This window comes from Geotrypetes seraphini, chromosome 7 (assembly GCF_902459505.1).
Source record: "Geotrypetes seraphini chromosome 7, aGeoSer1.1, whole genome shotgun sequence".
Classification (NCBI taxonomy): domain Eukaryota; kingdom Metazoa; phylum Chordata; class Amphibia; order Gymnophiona; family Dermophiidae; genus Geotrypetes; species Geotrypetes seraphini.
This window is the reverse complement of record NC_047090.1, coordinates 27,547,598-27,569,497: the sequence shown is the minus strand read 5'-3', so window position 1 is coordinate 27,569,497 and position 21,900 is coordinate 27,547,598. Positions and strand designations below refer to the sequence as shown.

The window sequence follows — 21,900 nt, the reverse complement described above, 5'->3', positions numbered from 1 at the left end:
GTCTTTATAAAAAGCCTGAAAATAATGAGAAAAACAATCTGAAATTGCTTTGGGTTGAGTCAAGTTTCTGTCCTGCTCATCCTTTAAAGTGGATACATATCGCGACCCCTGCCAATTCTTTGTTATGGTGGCTAACAGCTTACCAGCTTTATTACCATATTTGTAGTACTGATATTTACGGTAGAGCAAGGATTTTTTGGTGCATTCATGAATTAAGGCATTAAGTGCAGTTTGGGCCACCAAGTAATCCTCACCATTGTGCGGGGTAGGTTGAATTAATAGAACACCCTTCAACCGCTTACATAAGAACATAAGAACATAAGAACTGCCATCTCCGGATCAGACCCATGGTCCATCGAGTCCGGCGATCCGCACACGCGGAGGCCCAGTCAGGTATACACCTGATGTAGTTTTAGTCACCCATATCCCTCTATGCCTCTCATAAGGAGATGTGCATCTAATTTGCCTTTGAATCCCAGCACAGTGGATTCTTTAATAACCTCCTTTGGGAGAGCATTCCAGGCGTCTACCACTCGCTGCGTAAAACAGAACTTCCTGACATTTGTCCTGGACTTGTCCCCCCTTAGCTTCAAACCATGTCCTCTTGTCCGTGTCGCGTTGGACAATGTAAATAATTTATTTTCCTGCTCTATTTTATCGATGCCTTTCAGCATTTTGAACGTCTCGATCATGTCCCCTCGCAGCCTTCTCTTCTCAAGGGAGAACAGTCCCAGTTTCTTGAGTCGTTCCTCATATTCCAAGTTCTCCATACCTCTTATTAACTTCGTTGCTCGTCTCTGCACCCTCTCCAACAGTTTTATATCCTTCTTTAGGTTGGGAGACCAATGTTGGACACAGTATTCCAAGTGTGGTCTGACCATTGCTCTATAAAGCGGTATTATGACTTTCTCCGATCTACTCGTGATTCCTTTCTTTATCATGCCTAACATTCTGTTTGCTTTCTTTGCCGCTGCCGCGCATTGTGCCGACGGCTTCAGAGTCCTATCTATCAGTACACCCAGGTCCTTTTCTTGTTCGCTCTTACCCAGAGTTGCGCCTGACATTCTATACTCGTATTCCTTATTCTTACTACCTAAATGCATTACTTTGCATTTCTCCACGTTGAACTTCATCTGCCATTGATCTGCCCATTTCTCTAACTGATACAAGTTGCTCTGGAGTTCCTCGCTATCCTCCTGCGATCTGATTGCCCGGCATAGCTTTGTGTCGTCTGCAAACTTAATGATCTCACTGGATATTCCGTCTTCCAGGTCATTGATATAAATATTAAATAGGATCGGCCCAAGTACTGAGCCCTGGGGCACACCACTAGTCACTTTCTCCCAGTCTGAGAACTTTCCATTTATGCCCACTCTCTGCTTTCTGTTTTCCAACCATTTGCCTATCCACCTTTGTATATCTCCCTCTATTCCATGGCTTTGTAGTTTCCTGAGAAGCCTTTCATGTGGAACTTTGTCGAATGCTTTTTGGAAGTCCAAATATATTATGTCCACCGGCATTCCACTATCAATTTGCTTGTTCACGGTCTCGAAAAATTGAAGTAAATTCGTTAAACATGATTTCCCTTTCCTGAACCCATGTTGACTGGGTTCAGCTTACATTGCTGTTCAGCTTACATTGCTGTTCAGCTTACATTGCTGTTCTAATTGTACTATTCTATGTGCTATACGCTCCGTTGTGCGAGTTGCTGTTTCGGACAATATTTGCTCCAGGTGAGTAATTTGAGAGGAAAGAAGCTCAAGGTGTGGATCAAGCACCTGGGCAATTGCAGTCTTTAAATCACCTAGAGCTGCCTCAGCAAACTGGGACACCGCCACAGTTGCAGCTTCCGCCATTTTGCTATCAGCAGGCCATGCACAGTCCCGATCCCTTTTCACCAATCTCACTGACATGGAAACCGAAGAATGGGTAATGAATTTGTCCATGCAATCTGGGTACTTCCCCAATCGATTATTACCCATTTGGTGGGGGGTCTTAGAAATCGCAAATGAGTCCTTAAGTGGAGGGTAGCCCCGGAGCAAGCAAGCACGCATCTTTACTGCTCATTGCGTCATGCAACCTCTCTCTTGGATTACATTTTATTCATCAGTTTGTTTTCTTTAATCTCCTCGGCGGAGGTGGGCCCTGGGGAGGTGTCTGATCACTGCATGGTCTGGAACTCGATTTGCCAGTTTTCTATCAACAGTAAAGGGGGGAGGGGTGTTTTTCTTGCATACTTGTATAAAGATTTGCAGTTTTACATCTATTTACAAGCTAAGTGGGATGCCTTTGCTACTGCAAATTCCCAACATGCACAGGATCCTTTACTATTCTGGTCTTCAGCCAAAGTGGTTCTCCACAGGGTCCTCATAGCCTATGTCAGCGCCAGAAACAAAAAACTAGCGTCAGGCATTTTGGGTCTAGAAAGACAGATTTTGAGAGAAAAAAAAGCCCACATTAAGTGCCCCTCCCAGGCTAATAGAGAAGTTTTGCTGTGAACACAATTGACTCTAGATGCTATGATATGGCCAGAAGGAAAAAGGAGGTATTGATGCCCCTGTATAAGACTCTGGTGAGACCTCATTTAGAATATTGTGTACAATTCTGAAGACAGCACCTTCATAAAGATATAAAAAGGATGGAGTCGGTCCAGAGGAAGGCAACTAAAATGGTGCGTGGTTTTTGTCATAAAGCATATGGGGACAGACTTAAAGATCTCAATCTTTGGAGAAAAGTGGGAGAGGGGAGATATGATAGAGACGTTTAAATACCTTTGTGATATAAATGCGCATAAGTCGAGTCTCTTTCATTTGAAAGGAGCTCTGGTATGAGAGGGCATAGGATGAAGTTAAGAGGTGATGGGCTCAGGAGTAATCTAAGGAAATACTTTTTTACAGAAAGGGTGGTAGATGCGTGGACCAGTCTCCTGGTAGAGGTGGTGGAGACAGAGACTGTGTCTGATTTCAAGAAAGCCTGGGATAGTCAAGTGGGATCTCTTAGAGAGAGGAAGAGATAATGGTTACTGCGGATGGGCAGACTGGATGGGCCACTTGGTCTTTATCTGCCATCATGTTTCTATGAGATCTTAAAGTCTGTCCCTATATGCCTTATGATGAAGATCACGCACCATTTGATTAGTCTTCCTTTGGACCGACTCCATCCTTTTTATATCTTTTTGAAGGTGAGGTCTCCAGAATTGTACACAATATTCTAAATGAGGTCTCACCAGAGTCTTATATTGGGGCATCAATACCTCCTTTTTCCTGCTGGCCATACCTCTTCCTATGCATCCTAGCATCCTTCTAGCTTTCGCTGTCACCTTTTCAACCTGTTTATGGCCATGTTAAGATCATCACATACAATCACACCCAAGTCCCAGTCCTGTTTCATGCACAAAAGTTCTTCACCCCCTAAACTGTATTATTCCTTTGGGTTTTGCAGCCCAAATGATCTTACGTTTCTTAGCATTAAATTTTAGCTGCCAAATTTCAGACCATACTTCAAGCTTTGTTAGGCCATTTTTCTAGCCACCATTTACAGAATCCGGGCCATAGTGTTCAACTCAGAAGGTGGCATGGGCATGTCAGGGGTATTCTGAAAAGTTGTGCTTGTTATTATTGAATAATGGGTCAGCTATAGGGATCAGTGTGCTCGTCAGCATTTACACCAGGTTTCAGTAGGCTCCCAAAGTTAGGACATAGGAATTGGTGCTAACAATCACACCTAAATCATATTTAGTACCAGTTAAGTGCTTTTTAGCTCCAATAATTAAATCATTGGAGCCCATTATTTAATCTGCATCCAATTTTGGACAATTTTTATAATCCAAGGGCATGCATCCTAAGTATGCATCCTTCATGTACATAAAATTATCTGAACCGAATACATATCCCTACCAGGCAGTTATGACTGAATATTTATAGAGCATCTCCTTCCATTTTTGATTGACATTTAGGGGTGATTCCTGCTTTACCTATTGGTACTATGCAGGCCTGAAACTTAGGCCAAGAAGCATCTTTGCTGCCCTGAAGCATTTCTGGATGTGTTTACAAGATCTGTGTGTGTACATCTCTGGATGTCCGTTGCCATGTGAATATAGACGAGAGCTACTTTCTCATCCATGGTTATGAACTGTGCCTTATGCTGTTATCTTCTTTGGCACGTCTTGCAAGAACACTATTCATTATTCTTCTGCATGACCACAAAGCCCCTGCTGGTCTGGGTTTGATTGGTCATCTATGGATCATCTGTGCACGCCTTAAGAATCTGTGTGCTATCCTGAGTTAGACAATTCTGGGTGTTGGGGAAACTCTTTTGCACTGCACAGTTTATAATAAGAACTGATAATAATTTTCCTTGTGTGTTCTTGCTCTTGGCTGAGAGCTAGAAAATAAGAACAGTTCTTTTTGGGAATTACTGACCTTTTCTCTGGTCTTCAACACACAAGAAGGACTGGCAATCATTGGCTTTGGCTGTACCGGAGAAAAGCAGCCTTGTGCTGACGAAACAAAGAATTTCCAGCTGCAGGACTTTTGTAAGGCTTGCTGCACACTTGTAGTTTGAAGAAGATTATTCCATCATCAGGATCAGCTGACTGCCGCTGTATCCAAGGGTGAGGCAGGAATTATCTCTCAATTATGCTGGGTTCTTTTGGTTAGTGCCAAACTTTCATAAGATTTGCTGCTTATATTTATCAGGAATCATTATTGTAAGGAATTATATATTCTGTGATAATTAGTCATATTTTCTAATTACTTAGTGATTACATATGTACTAGTTGTGTGCTGACATATATACAGAGATATTTGTGAATAATTATTAGTTTGCTATTATTTACAGCTGGCTATATGAAAAAATATATTTTTCTATCTTTATAATAAAATCAGTTTCAGATATTCTAGCCTCCTATTTATTTTAATAAGAGTGCATAAAGTTGGACCTGGTTAGTAGCTGAGGGTGTATTTCCCTAGGCATGAGTTACAGATGTTTATCTAATTGTTTTATTACACCTCATTACCTGCTAAAGTTTAGAAACTTGTCTTACAGACAGACGCTACTTTATTTCCTTACATTTATATCCGAGACCTTTTTTTAATTTATATTCTTTTTAATGCAGATGGCATTAATGATCTTTAAAAGAGTAGTATTCGAATCTAGAAGAAAACCTAAAGGAATTCTTCGACAAAAACCAAAACCTTCTCTAAAAGACGTAGAAAAGGTATGTTCAGAAGATGAAAAGGTGTCTGGTACATGGTGGGTGCTGAGACTATATTCAGAAATAAAACACTGTAAAATAGTTGCCACTTTATGACGTCGTAGCTGCTCAGGTGCCCATGCGCTAAAAAAAGATTACATTTTTTAAGGCTCCTTTTACTAAGGTGCGCTAGTGGTTTTAGCACGCGCTAAACGCTAACACCTCCATAAAGCTGGCGTTAGTATTTTTTGTTTAGTGCATGGTTAGCGCGTGCTAATTTTTAGCGTGCGCTAAAAACACTAGCTCACCTTAGTAAAGGGAGCTCATATTGTGTCTGTATGTATGTTTGGGGATAGAGTATAGGTGTGCTCTGTTCTAATTGGTTAGTGCATGAGCATTGGCGCATACTGACTGATTAGACAGGATTAATGTGGGAGCACTTCCCGCCTACAAAATATGTGGCAGTAAGAGCCCATCCACTAATGGCCATGTACATAAATGCGCATCAGGTGAGTCTCTTTCATTTGAAAGGAAGCTCCGGAATGACGGGGCATAGGATGAAGTTATTATCCTTGGACAAACAGGCAGCATATTCTCACAGATGGGTGACGCCATCCACGGATCCTGATAGGGCCAGTGCTAAAGTGTACTGTCACTTTAAGCTTTAGAAAGTTTTGAGACTGCCCGCATCACGCATGTGCGAGTGTCTTCCCGCCTGATGCCAGCTCATGAGGTTGTCAGTTTTTTGTTTTCTGCAGAGTGAAGAAGACATATCTGGACTTTTTCTAGTCAAGTTTGCCTTTCTGCTTTAATTTTCACTTTTTTCATTATTTTCTTCTTAGTTGTTTTTTCTTTCAAAATGTTCTGGGGTTTTTTTTTGTTCCTTCATGTTTTTTCTTTATAAGAACAGATTAGGCCTGGGGTCGGGTACCCAGCACTTTGGACATCTTTGCATCCTTTCGGTACTGGTGAACATCAACATCAACTTCGATATCGTTAACAGCATCATCAGCATTTCCAACATTGAGTCACTTGATGCATGCCTCTCATTGATGCCATCGTCATCAACGCAGGCTATCATTTCTGAAGTGTGCCTCTTCTTGAGGTTATCAACAGTTCGACACCCACTGCACCAATAGTATCAGCTTCATAGCACACGGTACCGGTGCATCCACTTCACTATATGCAGTAGTAACTATATCAAGCAATTTGGTCTTCTCTGTGGTACCAGTTCCTCTCAGTACAGGTAGACATCAGCATCGGCATAGACATTGCTTTCAAGTATAGTCTTCATACTCTACTTGAGAAGCCTCGATTAGCGTTGCAGGCATTCATAGCATCGAGTCACTTGATGCATGCCTTATGTCGACGCTATTATTATTTCGATGCAGGCTGTTATCTCTGAAGCATTCCTCTTCCTTGGGGTTATCAACGCTTCAACACCCTTCTGTATCTTATGTACCAGCTTCATAGCATACAGTACCGGTGCATCCATTTCAGCATATGCAGCATACCTGTATGGTATAGAGCTGCCCTTGTGTTTGCAATGAGATTGACCTTGATGCCTCCCCCCTCTCTCTCTCTACTCATTACCAGCCCAGCTTAATCAACTTCAGAGGCCATTTGGTACCATGTTATCCTTGCTCTGTACCAACTCAAATTTGTACTGCTGCTCTTTTGGGAACCCTGCAATGACCAGTATCGGTGCTTTCACTGTCTCCCTTAGTACCGGCCTATCCTCAGCAATCTCTGTGTTACCAGTCCTTAATCCACCTACCGGTACTGACAGAACTTTCAGTGTCTTAGTCTGGATCATTGGAACCACATAATCTGAACTTTCAATACTGGACTCATTTCTAGTTGTTCTCCACTGCGCATACTTGACTTCACAACACTTGACAAGAATCGATGGGATCGATTATTGCTGTAGTCTTTTAAAGTTGGATTGCCTCTTCTGCTTATCATGAATGAACTTCTAAATCAGAGCATTTCATCATGGGTGTAGAGCCTATTAAGCATGGAACATCATTTCTCACTTCCAGAGCCATTCCATAGAGGAATCCATCAGGGGTGTAGAACTTGTTAAATATGGATCACCTCTTCTACCCATCTCAATAACTCTGCTTATCACAATATAAAAATACTAAACAGAGGGATCCACTCTGGGTGTAAAGCCTGTTAAGTTTGGATCGCCTCATCTATTTTTCATAATCGCCTGAGATATTTGCTTCCGTCTTATGCCAGCAACACTTCTTTTTACCACAGGGATCTATTATGGCTGTAGAGCCTTTAAAGATGGATCCCCCCTTTTCTTCTGTTCTATTTAATCTACACTCCTCTGCTAGAACAAGCTCCCACAAGGAAGGAGATGGGAGGTGCCATATGGTACATCAGCTCAGCTATATCTTCTATATGTTTCAAGTTTATTAGGTATTTATGTACCGCCTATCAAGATTATCTAAGCGGTTTTACAATCAGGTGCTCAAACATTTTTCCTATCTGTCCCAGTGGGCTCACAATCTATCTAATGTACCTGGGACTATGGAGGACTAAGTGACTTGCCCAGGGTCACAGGGAGCAGCACAGAGTTTGAACCCACAACCCCAGGGTGCTGAGGCTGTAGCTCCAACCACCGTGCCACATTCTCCTCCATGTCATTTTATCTTAAACATCTTCTACAGAAGTTGGGTGACTTCAATAATGTATTCCATCTGGACGACTTCCGGAATTCCAAGAGACTATTCATGGACTACTACAAACCAAAAATTTTATGACAAGTTTAGATTTTTATGCATTTGATGTTACATCCAGAGCATCGGCTATGTCTATTCCTATGAGATGTCTGGCATGACTACGACTATCTGCCTTGGCCATTTACATTCAGGATCCCTTTGGTGAATATTCCTTTTGAGTCTGGATTCTTATCTTCTTGAAACTTCAGATCTCCTTCTGATACATTTTCTCATCCACTGCTCCTCATATCTCCAACATGTTACTCCTTTGTCAGGCAGTTTCATTTGTAAGGCCATTTGTCAGGCAAGTGACTCCTTTGTCAGATACATGTTCATTCATATTCTTCATGGGATCAATCAGGTTCTTCAACCACAGAATGTCAACAACTATGCCATCAATGCTACTATCCTAGTCAAGTAGACCCAGAGGATACTGGCTATACTTTCTTGAGGCCTTCTGTACTTCTTTCTGAATATATCACCTTACTGACCACTTGGAGGACTGGGAAAGGCTGTAGGGGAGGAGGAGGAGGCCACTAACACATCCTATTAATGATGATTTTATGCCTTTACAGGCCTACTTTGTCTTCTTCTATGAAACATAGAAACATGATGGCAGATAAAGGCCAAATGGCCCATCTAGTCTGCCCATCCGCAGTAACCATTATCTCTTTCTCTCTTCGAGAAATCCCATGTGCCTATCCCAGGCCCTCGTGAATTCAGACACAGTCTCTGTCTCCACCACCTCTTCTGGGTTATGGTTTAGCTTCGTGATTTCTAGCCCTCTTACAGACCTTGGACTACCCATTTATGGGTACATGCCATTTTCTTTATAGCTGTTGGGTATTACCTATCCAGTATGGCTACTCCAATATTTCAAACTGAGAAGTTCCTCTATTAAATCTCTCATCTCCTCTTATAATAGAATGGTATGCACAATAAAATCTACCAGAGCGGTTATTGAAGCTTAAAAGAAAAAAAAAAAAAGGGTGTGCATAGTATCTACTGCTTGCATGGTAGGCATGCATAGAATAAATGAAGTGTTAGGAGACTTGTCCAGAGCCACAAGTAATTACAGTAGGAAACAAACCCAGAACTCCCAAGTGCCGAGGCAGGTGTCCCGATCACCGGGGACCCATACGCTCTCAGAGAATGGAGCGTTAAGCTATATGGTAGAGAGACTTAGGAAAAAATAATAATTGAAATATGAATTAAAGAGTGAATATAACTCATTCTCTTGCTGCTACAAGGCATACAGAATGTGTTTGTTAACAAGTTTCCACTTCTTTCCCACTGAGCTAGTGCACGTTCCGTTCCACCGCCAATCTGTACATCTTCTACTTTTGGGAAATTCATAATACCAATCTGTTTCCTCCAGTTCGGATTAACACAGTTTGGTCCTCCAGGTCCCAGGTTCAATACCCTCATGGGAGGTTCAGTAGGAAGTGAACATAAGAATTGCAGCTGCTGGGTCAGACCAGTGGTCCATCGTGCCCAGCAGTCCGCTCACCTGTGTACATTCCAGTTTAGCAGGAACTTGTCCAACTTTGTCTTGAATCCCTGGAGGGTGTTTTCCCCTATAACAGACTCCGGAAGAGCGTTCCATTTTTCTACCACTCTCTGGGTGAAGAAGAACTTCCTTACGTTTGTACATCTAAATTCATGATTGCTCTCTTTTTTGTGCCTTTCCTAACATTTTTTTGCTAAATTTGGCAACGGCCCTATTTCTCATGCTCGGTCCTCTGGATTCTGAGCTCAGTACTCTTAACTCGGTATATCAGTAGGGCCTGAGACTGCACACTTCACATAAATTTGCATATTGTTTCTGAGATTCCTTTTTTTACTTCATTAACAGAAGCATTTAATAACTTCTGTCTCCAGTTTACTATTTCTTGAGTAATTTCCAATCTCCAACTGCTCCAGCTTTTATTGGTCTCATTTTTTTCTAGCTGATATCTTGAGAAGAACTACTTTTCCTTTCATTCTTAATACTCGATAAACCTCAAGCACTGGCTCTATTCATTTTACAAGACATACCTGAATTCAAACAAAAGGAGTAAATGGAGATGCCAAATCCAACCAAATGGTCAGAAATCCTTTATTAGCAGTTTGTATCGAGGTTTAATAACAAGCAAAATGCCCAAAAGCTTCCGCAGACGCACGCGACTTCAGGCTCCGGCTGCTTGAACAAATTAAATAAAAATGCGCCATGAAGGTAAGGGGAAGGGAGGGAGGTAGAGAGATAGATGCTTGTTTTTAAACCTTGATACAAACAGCTAATAAAGGATCTCTGACCATTTGTTTGGATTTGATATCTCCATTGCCTCTTTTTTTTTTTTTTTAATAATTTTTATTAATAATGCAGCCAAGACAGAGAAAAAGCAACAACAAGAATTATGGTACATGGAAATTCAACAGCAATGCAAACAACCCAGGAAGGGGAACAAAGAGTCCAACATGGAAACAACAATCAAGAATGATCAGCATATCCAAGGCCCACAAGAGGAAAGATTGTAGCTAGCTACAATCTACTGATTATCAGTTAGAGCCACAGATGGTAAGGGCCAGAAGGAAAACATTGAAAAGTCACCTTTCTGGAAAACCAAGCAGGGCTGCAGTAACCTTCTTTTGAAATGAAAAACGTAAATCCTCACATGCATTCCCATCCATACCATCAGACAGCATCCACCAAACCCATACCATACCCTCCACACCAAACATACCCCGGACAGATCACATACACACGCCAACCATACTGGCTTGAGAGTACGCAAACAATAAGGATCCCTGGGAGCCCAGCAAGACAAAGTCACCACTGGGCAGCAGAGGCATCCGTCTCAGCTGCTGATAGAAATGCCTGCCACAGGGACACATACAATCTTTTATCAGAGTGGTGAGTTTGGATCTCAAATGAGGTGACCTCCTTCATCTTCTGTATCTACTGGTGAAAGGACGCAGGAGTTAGCTCTACCCAATGTTGTAATAAGAGCTTTTTCACTAACAGGAGGGTAATGTATAGAAACTTCCTATGTGGCAGAACAAATCCCTCTTAAAGGAGGTCCCATTGATCCCCCAAAAGCAACAAGCCATACTCCTGGGGCACCCATCGCCCAACCAAGCCATCAAGGAAGGGGAGGACCTGGAGCAAGACAGCTGTATGAGAGCATTCCAGAAACATGTGTACTAAGGTGTCTTGGACCTTCTGACAGTGGGAGCAGGTCGCATCATCCCATAGTCCCATAGCCTTACCCCGAGCTTTAGAAATATAAGCGCAGTGCAGAATTTTAAATTGCATCTCTCTAAGGTCAGTGGAGCCAACTAGCAGGGAAATATTAGCAAAGAGGTCCAAAAATTGGGCCCTAGTATAGTCCACGTTTAAATTCCTGGACCACAGACCTGTTACCCGCTCTAAATAGGGAGTTGGAGGGGCAAGCTTAAGGATCTTGTACCACTTGGCTAAGGTGTTCATCTGGGGGGGAGGGAGAAATCAGTAGCATTTGAGCGTCTAACCTTCCAAAGGACTACTGCTCCCCCCACCTAAGTATTATGGAAGAAGAATAATGCCGGAGCTGCAGATAGGCCCAAAACTGGGTAGCAAGGAGTTCCCATCGGGACTGTAGTTGAGAAAAAGAGGGGAAAACTCCCTCACCCCCTTCAGAAAGATGCTGCAGACTGACACAGCCCTGGGACGCCCACAATTGGAACCCAGAATTACCCATCCCTGGAGAAAAGTTCACATTCCCCATCAGAGGCAGAAAAGGAGATACCTTTTCCTTGGAAAGATGGCCAAAAACCCTCCTCTCCTATCACTATTAAAGGCAATTCTTTGACATTGATCCACAAGATTAGGATTCTTGGAGTTATCTTTGATGATAAATTATCTTATCATGACCATATTAGTTATGTTGTTAAATCAACTTTTTATAGGCTTCGCCAAATCCGATCAGTGTCTAAATTTTTATGTCCAAAGTCCTTGAATATACTAATTCACTCTTTGGTTATTTCTAAAATCGACTATTGTAATGCCTTGTTCAAAGGATTGGCTCAAAAGGAAATTAGACGCTTACAGATCATCCAGAATGCTTCTATTAAACTTATTGCGAAAGCTAAAAAATTTGATCATGTGACACCCTTACTTGAGAAGGCACATTGGCTCCCTGTTGCCCATCGCATAGTCTACAAATTATGCCTCCTTACTTTCAAGTCTTTGACATTCAAAACCCCAGCTTTTATTTTTAAAGTTTTAATTCCTTACACCTCCTCTAGATTACTGAGGTCGAACAACCAATATTTACTGATCATTCCATCTTTAAAATTTATTAACACACGGCAGCAATCTATCTTTTCAGTTACGGCTCCTCAATCATGGAATGCCCTTCCAATTTACTTAAGAGAGGAAAAGAACTTGGATAAATTTAAGAGCAAACTTAAGGGCTTTCTTTTTAAAGATGCATTCAATGATTAATAGAATTGCTTATGCCTTTTAGCTTATCCTTACTGTCTTGACAGGTTTTTTTTTTTTTCTCTCTCCCTTTCCTACTGTTTTTTTACCTTAATTGTTTCTTTTATAAATAGATTGTATTTCTTCTCTCGCTTTTCCTTTTGTTTGACTTTATATGTATATGCTGATTTACTAAATATGTTCAGTAAATTTGTCCTTGTTAATTCTGTATTTGCTGATTTTATAATATGTTCAGTACTATCTGCCCTTGTTAGTTATGTCTGTCTCCCCTGTTATTGTAATCTTTTTATCAATTGTACATCGCCTAGAATTTGGAATAGGCGATTAATCAAATTTCATAATAAACTTGATAAACCTTTGTTGGCTTTTCTGCCACCACCGCCACGCCTGGCATAAGGGAGTTAAAAAGTGAAACCAAGGGCCAGCCCCTGAGACGGTCTGTGGCTGTACATGCAGCAAGGATAAGAAGGAGTGTGGGGTACTCCCCGCCGGGGAGAATTTATATGTTCCGGTGATACCCTTGTGCACAAAACGGATGAGTGAAGCCACACTGTACAAACAGATATCTGGGAGATTCAGGCCACCCAGCCGTTTGTCCAGTGTCAGTGTGGCGAAACTAATACGGGCCGTTTTAGAACGCCAGATAAAGGACAGAAGAATGGATCGAAAAGCCCGTTTGTCCTTAGTAGAAATCCACAGGGGAATAGTTTGGAGCGGATAAAGGAGTTTAGGCAATAAGACCATCTTAAACAGAGCGACTCGACCCCACAGAGAAAGCGGCAAGTCTTTCCACTTTACACACAGGGTACATATAGCCTCAGTGTGGTGAAGAATATTATATTGGTCCATGATTTTTGGATGGATACTCAGGTAGACCCCTAGGTAGTGCATCGGTTTCCGAACAGGGGGAATGGGTAAGTTGTTATGCCAGCGTTCATACCTATCAGAGGCCAAAGGAAGCAGTTCAGATTTAGCACAATTGACTCGAAGGCCTGAGATGTTCTTGAAGTCCTGTACAATAGTAAGAGCCACTGGTGAGTGCAGGTGGGCCTGGTCTAAGTATAAAAGGATATCGTCAACAAATAAATTGAGGCGACTTTCCCGGGATCTCACCTGAATACCCGAAATATGAGGGTCCGATCGTATCTTAATTGCCAGCAGTTCAATAACAAGAAGAAAAAGAAGCGGAGACAGCGGGCATCCCTGTCGCATGCCTCGCTCCAAAGGAAACTGCTAATAAAGGATCTCTGACCATTTGGTTGGATTTGACATCTCCATTGCCTCTTTTTGTTTGGTCTGAGGCTTGGTACTTTCTTTTCCCTTCCCTATACAAGACATATCAGAGCACTCAAACAGCCCACAGGGGGAGTACTGATGACCTATGGCCTTCTCTCAAGTCATCCTCTCTTCCCTTCCAACTTATTCCATATTCTCCTGCCCAGTTATGTAGTTTCTATCCTTCCTATGTTTTCTTTCCTGTTTCTTCCTACAACATTATTCTATCAACGGGAACCATTTTCACTGGCTTTTTGTCATTTTTCCCTTTCATTTCCCATCTGTGTCAACCCGGGGCACAAATAGCTTCAACTAGTTTGTGAATCTAGTCACTCATAAGTGCCTCTTTCCAGTATCCAATCTACTGTTTCTTCCTACATTTTTAGGCGTCTCCCTCTCCTATCGTTGGATTTGCCTGCCGCTCTGAGGTCGGCTTCTATTTCACAGTCTCCAAATGCATTAGTTTTCTTGAGTCTTTATCTTTTCCTCTTACCAAGGATGATCCTCTATCTAATTTCCTTCCCATACTCTCCACAAACTCATATCGGACAATATATCTGATTTTGAGGCGTCGCATTTAACATTTCTTTTTCCTTAACGGCCAACTCTCCCTTCATCCCTTTTAGTTAAGCTAGGAAGTCACATCTGTGAGAATGTGCTGCCTGGTTGTCCAAGGATAAAACACAGTTACTTATCGTAACAGGTGTTATCTGGGGATAGCAGGCAGATATTCTCACATCCCACCCACCTCCCCTAGTTGGCTTCTTCACTTGGGCATAGAACTGATGACCTCATGAGCTAGCATCGGGTGGGAAGGCACTCGCACATGCACTGTGTGGGCAGTTTCAAAGCTTTCTAAAGCTTAAAGTGACAGTACACTTCAGCACTGTCTGTACTGGGCTCCATGGATGATGTCACCTATCTGTGAGAATATCTGCCTGCTGTTCCTGGATGAGCAGAGCCTGGCCAGGGTAAATGCTTGTATACAAAAAATAAAGTAATGTTTCTCTCCCTCAGTTACTAACTGATAAGGAAGGGTGAAGGTCTCTGGCTGTGCAGGGGGATTCAGAGACCAAAGTAGTGTAAACATGGACATGTCGGATAAGAAAAACAGATGTAAGGGCAAAGATGAGCCCTTTGATCCTAAAGATGCCTCTAGAAAGCCCAATTCACAGCTATGTAGGCCCAATTTCTACCACCAAAATCAGTTTTGTACCAATATGCATCACCTGGCTATCAGCCTGGTGCTCTAACTATTCTGTAAGCTTAGGAGCTCTGCTTTTTTGGAATATAAGGTCTAATGTGTATTTTAGAATTTATTTAGTTACAGCATGCATAGTTAATGTACCTCTTTTATGATTGCATTTGAATACTAATATCTGACAAACTACAATATACTTTTTATATTTCTAGATGTCTTGGCCTCGTAACCAGACAGAACGGTTACTGTCTGAAATGTTTGATGGCAGAGCTCTCCATTTTTTTGCTATTATTGAGGCTTTGTCTGATAGTAACAGACGAGTGTTCAAGAATGACACTGTTCTTCCTGATGAACCTGAAATTCAAGAAGTGGTTACAGAACTATTTTTTGCTGGCAAAGATATCATCTTAGGTAATACATTGTCTAACCCAAGCACACCTCATTTCGGAAGAAACTGAAGACCCTTCTATTTGATAACTGAACTCTTTAACAAATTAATTCTAAATGAACACTCAGTAATCTCTTGATATTGATCAGGCCTCCCTCTCTCTATTTCCTATCCTTGCCTTCTTCCTCCCCAATTAGAGAATGACACGGTGACTGTTACCCATGGCTAGCCGCAAGTAACCCGCCGTAAAGGTGGGAAAAAGAAAGTGCTTACCGTGGGTACGGGGACAAGGCCATCCACTGCCCTGTGGAGTGGTGAATGATCTTATCTCCGCAGTTAAGGGAGGGAATGCATGTGGTCACTGATCACACGCAGCTCCCTCCCTCCTTCCTACCAACTGATCTTCGCCGCATCTATCTCCTTCTCTCCTTCCTTCCCTTCCCCTTCCATTTGTGGCATGTTTTAATTTAATTTGTTCAAGTAGCCAGAGCCTGAAGTTGCGTGCCTCTGCGGAAGCTTCTACTCTGGCGCAACATCTAGTTGTGTCAGACAAGCTTCCGCAGATGCATGCGACTTCAGGCTCCGGCTGCTTGAACAAATTAAATTAAAATGCACCACGAAGGTAAGGGGAAGGGAGGGAGGGAAATGATCGGACCGCGTGAGGGGTGCTGAAAGGGGGTGGAGAGAGGGAAGGGGTGGAAAGGAACAGACGTTGAAGGGGGGTGGAAGAGGGTGGGGGAAGGGGAAGGGAAGGGCTGTGCAATTATCATTAATTTATGCAACTCATGCATGGTAATTGTCATCTGATGCATGGCAACTATCACACTTTAGTAAATGGGTCCTTTAATGAAATTGCAGGCTGTCACCTTCAAACATATATACTAATTCTGTTTGAGCTAATTCAAATTTAACTTGAAACATCAACAGTAGAGCACTTGAATGACCTTTTCGCTGGATCCATTATTATTCCTGGTGGAATTCTGCACACAAAAATTCTGCAAGTTTATTTGTCAAACTTTAAACAATGTATTTGCTAATTATTATCCATATTCCATTTAAAACATTTAAAAAAAGGCCCCCTTTTATCAAGCTGCATTAGGGTTTATTTTGCCATTTACTGCAGTAAAAGCTCTTACTCTCATAGGAATAAAAAAATCCTAGTGCAGCTTGATAAAAGGGGGCCAAAATGTCTTTTTTCTACCTTTGTTTGTTGTCTGGATGTTTTATTTTCAAGCTTCAAATTTTATTTTAATTTGATGAATTGCTTATTTAGTTTTACTAAGCGAGACACAACATTAATAATAATAAAAAAAAGAAGGCATATATTTAAACATATCGTTTAAAATTTAAAATAATGGGTTAGATTGACAGACTTACAGACTAATCAATACACAAGGTTAAGAGGGACAGAAATACAATTCAATATTTTAAAGTACAGAAGAGAACCATAAAAGGAGAGAACATTAGGAAGGGTAAAATAGAAACCTGAAAGAAACTAATGTAAAATTTAGACATAATTTAAAGATTAAAAGCATCTTTAAAAAGGAAACTCTTTAAGTTACTCTTAAAACGACTCAAATTATTTTCGTCTCTTACTTGCTGAGGTAAAGTGTTCCAAAGTTGCGGAGCCATCACTGAAAACATATCATGTCGTCGAGTTTCAATAATTTTCAGAGAGGGGACTACCATGAGCTTTTGATCTGTGGACTGAAGAGAACGTGACGTACTATAAGGGATGAGTAAATTATTAATAAATTGGGGATCATTAGTGGAAAGGGTTTTAAATACTAGGAGTAAGATTTTAAAAGTAATACGATGGTTAATTGGAAGCCAGTAAGATTTAGTCAGAAAAGGAGTGACATGGTCGTATTTTTTACCGTTATGAATGAGTTTAATGGCAGTGTTCTGGATTATCTGAAAACGCTTCTTTTCTTTTTGCGTGACATTTATTAATAAAGAATTACAGTAATCAAGTTTAGCGATAATTAAAGAGTGAATTAATATATTTAGTGATTTTGGCTCTAGAAACTTAGAGATTGAGCGAATCATTCTAAGTCTATAAAAACAAGATTTTACAGTATTACTTATGTGTTTGTGGTAAGAAAATTTATCATCGATGATGACACCCAATATTTTTAATGATGTTACCAACTCCAGATGAATGTTGGTTCCAGTTTCTTTTTTCTGCTTTCATATCGTCTGGTAATTTTCCTTCAAGCGGCTGCTATCCATTTATCTTTTCTACTCTGTCCTGTCTATTCCCTTACTACACCTGCCTCCGACATATTGATTATTCCTTTTTAGCTTTTTTCTGCCTCTTTCTTACCCTTGTCCTCTTTTTCATTTTTCATCTGCCTATCAAATTTCCATCTTCTCTCACATTCCCCTTCTCATTCCTTCCTCAGCCCTCCATTCCCCTTTAATCTTCAATGTACAGTACTCCTCCGAAATTCACAGAGGTTCCGATCCAGGAACATCCATGAATTTTGAAAAACCGCAAAAGCGGTTTAGGAGCTGATCAAAGGCAGGAGAGGGCAGCTGGGGCGTCAATGGGTGCTGAAAATCATTAGAATTTTCCGACCACCTTTTCCTGGTACTAAAGTCAGGCTACACCAATCAGAGCTGCTTTGACATGCCAGATAGCATGTCAGAGCAGCTCCTGATTAGTGTGGCCTGACTTTCGTACCAGGAAGAGGCGGTCAGAAAATACTGCGAATTACTGAATCTGCGATTCGCGAACTGTGAAGTCATGGGGGTTTACTGTACCCCCATTACAATATTTTTACCCTTTGTTTTATCCATCCTCTCATCCATTTCCTTGCCACTCTCTCCTCTCCCTCAGAGTTCTGCTATTTTCAGCATCTTCCTTCCTCCACCCATATAGCCCAGCATTTGCTCCCTCTTCCTTCTCTCCCCATTCTCATAGCCTGACATCTCCCTATCTCTTCCCTCCTTTATTCTCCCCCCATGGTCCAGCATTTCTTTCATTTTCTTCCCTCACTTCCATTTCCAGGCATCGCTCCATCTCTTCATCACTCCATTCTGCTGCTGGATTTAAAATCTTCTCCACTTCCTGTGTCTCTCTCCCTTCCTCTCATCTACCTCTTATCCAACACTTCTCTCTCTCCCTCCCTTGTGCCCTGGGTCAAATCTCTCTATCCCCTCCATACACCATATCTCCCTTTCCTCCATTATGTGCAATTTCATCCTTTCCCCTCACCATGCATGTCTCCCCCTGTGCCACTGACTTTCCTTTCTCCCACCTCTTTCCTCCTCCTATGCCAGCAACTTTCCTTCCTCTCACTCCTCCCTCAGTGGCACAAACTTTTCTTCCTCTCACTCCTTCCCTCCCCCTGTGCCTGCAACTTTCCTTCATCTCACCTCTTTCCTCCTCCTGTGCCAGCAACTCTCCTTCCTCTCACCTCTTCCCTCCTCCTGTGCCAGCAACTCTCCTTCCTCTCACCCCTTCTCTTCTCCTGTGCCAGCAACTTTCCTTCCTCTCACCCCTTGCCTCCCCCTGTGTCAGTAACTTTCCTTCCTCCCCTCTCCTGAACTCTAAGGCTTGCTTCTTCGGGTCGTGATATCAACAGTGATTCTCACACAATACCTGCCGCTAACCCAGAAACCCTCCCCTCTGCCACAGAGAACCTTCTAGGTTAGTGGCAGACAGTGTGTGGGAATTACTGCCGTTACTGCAACCCAAAGAAGCTGACACCGTTGAGTTTCTGCACGGGAAAAGTGAATTCCATGCCATTGTGCAATTCTGCGGAAATTCAGCATTGCGCAATCATGCAGAATTCCGCCAGAAGTACATTATTCTTTTAACAGTTATCTTGGCTCTTCTGTGAACATTTCTACACAGAGCCCTCCTGTCTGACACATAACTAGATCAGCTGACAGAACTCAAAAAAATGTGCTTGGGTACTTTGCAATTGAAGGCATAAAGATATTGAGAATGTTGAATTTATAGGCAGCTAGGATCAACATTTAGCTAAGTTTATTTGAAGGCATTGATTGCTATTTGCCTATAGGAATCTGCAATTTTTTGGCAATTGGTACTATGAGAAAAAAGAGAGTGTATTACAAAATTAGCAAAGAGAAACTGAAAATAGCAAAGTTAAAAATGGATAGACCACGATTAAATTATTTGTAATTACTGATGGAATATAAGTGAAAGGGGCAAATTCTATAACTTTATATCTCCAGTTAGGTGTCCTGATGCCACAGGCTGAGCTCTAAGGCCCTGATTCTATGAAGTCCACCTCAATGTAGGCACTGATATCGGTGCCTAATTTAATTTAATCTGTACCGATATTTGCACTCAACATCTCACAATGGGCTTTAATTGACTCAATCAAAAGTTAAGCACCTAACTTGCAAACCTCGGTTCTATAAAAAGTAGGCACCGAGCCCAAAGCGCCTGCACCTAAAATGGGTGTTGTTAGTGGTGGTTTTCGAGATAGGCGCCTCTTTGTGAATTAGGTGCTGTTGGGCTCTGATATATCAATGCCTAACTTTAGGCATAGGAAACACTGCCATAAATTGGAGACGCCTAAATGTTATGATGCTAAACGCTGCTTAAGCACACATAAGCAATGCTTAGCATGATTCTGTTACACAAAGCATACGAGTTCTGACAGAAGGTTGACTCAGGGGCTTCGAGGTAAAATAACACTATTTGCCGACGACGCCAAATTATGTAACGTAGTGAGCAGCTCCAATTTACACGATAGTATGACACAGGACCTGTTTTTGTGGGAACATTGGTCTTCGACCTGGCAGCTAGGCTTCAACGCCAAGAAATGTAAGGTCATGCACCTCGGCAGTAGAAACCCGTGCAGAACTTACACCTTAAATGGTGAGACCTTAGCTAGGACTGTGACAGAACGAGATTTGGGAGTGACTATCAGTGCAGACATGAAAGCTGCCAATCAAGTGGAGAAGGTTTCATCTAAGGCAAGACAAATGTTGGGTTGCATCCGCAGAAGTTTCGTCAGCCGGAAGCCTGAGGTCATCATGCCGTTGTACAGAACCATGGTGAGACCACATCTGGAACACTGTGTGCAATTCTGGAGGCCACATTACCGTAAAGATGTGCTAAGAGCAGAGTCGGTTCAGCGGATGGCCACCAGGATGGTCTCGGGGCTCAAGGATCTCTCTTACGAAGAGAGGCTGAACAAATTGCGGCTCTACTCTCTCGAGGAACGCAGAGAGAGGGGAGACATGATTGAGACGTTCAAATATATCACCGGGCGTATCGAAGTGGAAGAAGATATTTTCCTTCTCCAGGGACCCTCAGCCACAAGAGGGCATCCGCTTAAACTCAGGGGCGGGAAATTTCATGGTGACACCAGAAAGTATTTCTTCACTGAAAGAGTAGTTGAACATTGGAACAAGCTGCCGATACAGGTGATCGAGGCCAACAGCGTGCCAGATTTTAAGGGTAAATGGGATGCCCATGTGGGATCCCTGAGAGGGTGAATGTAAGGATGGGTCATTTGGAGCGGGGGCTCTAGAGCAGACTTAGGGGGTGGGTCTGTGGAGTGGGCAGACTTGATGGGCTACAGCCCTTATCTGCCATAATTTTTCTATGTTTCTATGTTTCTAAGGTGAATATTCCATTCTCATGAGTTGACTTGCAGAAGGATGAAATTAATATTCTTCAGCTCTGCCTCCTTCTCCAGTTCTGCAGCGCCCTCTTCAGTTTTTTCTTTCTGCAAGTGAGTTGAGAAGGTATGGTTCTGGTCTGCTCTGACAATCCTTTATTATTTTCAGTTTTCTAAAATCCAAATTTGAGGCTTTTCCGTGCTGGAAAGGTTCCCGGTGGCCTTAGGGTAACTATGCCTGGGAGAGAATGCAGACTCTGTGTCAGAAGTCTACAGCTGCCAGGTAACTCTTGGGGTTTCTGTTCAGCCAGCCAACATTGAACCATATGGAGCTCAGGATCGCATGAGCACAGGCTGTTTGGCCTTATTATCAGTCTCTTTGGGCTTTCTGAGTGCCAGCTGTGTGTCTTCCTCTTCCCACTTGTGCGTGATCCGCAGGGGTTGAGGCTTGGTCTGGCATTGAGTCTGACAGGTAGCCTGAAGATTCCAGCTTGTGGACCTGGTTTGCTGAGTTGGATAGTGTCCTTTCCAAATTCTAGCTGCCCTGGTCCAAATTTGGCTGAGCTAGGTCTGCTGTATGTATTTCCCCCATGGGCTATGAAAGGCAGGGTTATCCATTGGATAGTGAACAATGGACAGGTATCCTTGTGGCTCTGGATTAGATGCTTTAGCTATGGTATGGGTACTTGGGGTGCCTGTGAAAGAGACAAATGTCTCAGGCTACTTGGGGTATCCAGATCTCATGTCTCGGGGTCTAGTTCCCCTAGAAAATCTGGAACACTTTGGTCTTGTATATGGCTCTTGAGTGTGCAGCCTTAGGATGGAAAGGCTATTCAGACGTGGTTATTTCTACCTCCTTAGAGCAAAGAGACCAACAACCATTGGGGCTTCTACTAAGGCCTGGAGGTTGTTTCAACAGTGGTTTATGAATGATCAGATATACCCTGGGAGAACTCCGGTGTTGATAGTTTTGGCTTTTCTGCAGGAAGGCATGAAAAAAGGCCTAGCAGTAAGATCCTTTAATGCAATTTGGGGGTCTCTC

At 42.3% G+C, this 21,900-nt stretch overlaps 1 protein-coding gene across 5 annotated transcripts in view; it reads left to right on the top strand.

Moving 5' to 3' along the window:
• CFAP54 (cilia and flagella associated protein 54) overlaps nt 1-21,900 on the top strand; it is a 440,387-nt gene that overhangs the window by 35,883 nt on the left and 382,604 nt on the right. For all 5 annotated transcript variants that reach the window (XM_033951153.1, XM_033951154.1, XM_033951152.1 and 2 more), the window contains exons 8-9: nt 5,117-5,218; nt 15,077-15,275. In XM_033951153.1, the coding sequence (XP_033807044.1) occupies nt 5,117-5,218; nt 15,077-15,275 (301 nt within the window). The remainder of the gene's footprint in view (nt 1-5,116; nt 5,219-15,076; nt 15,276-21,900) is intronic.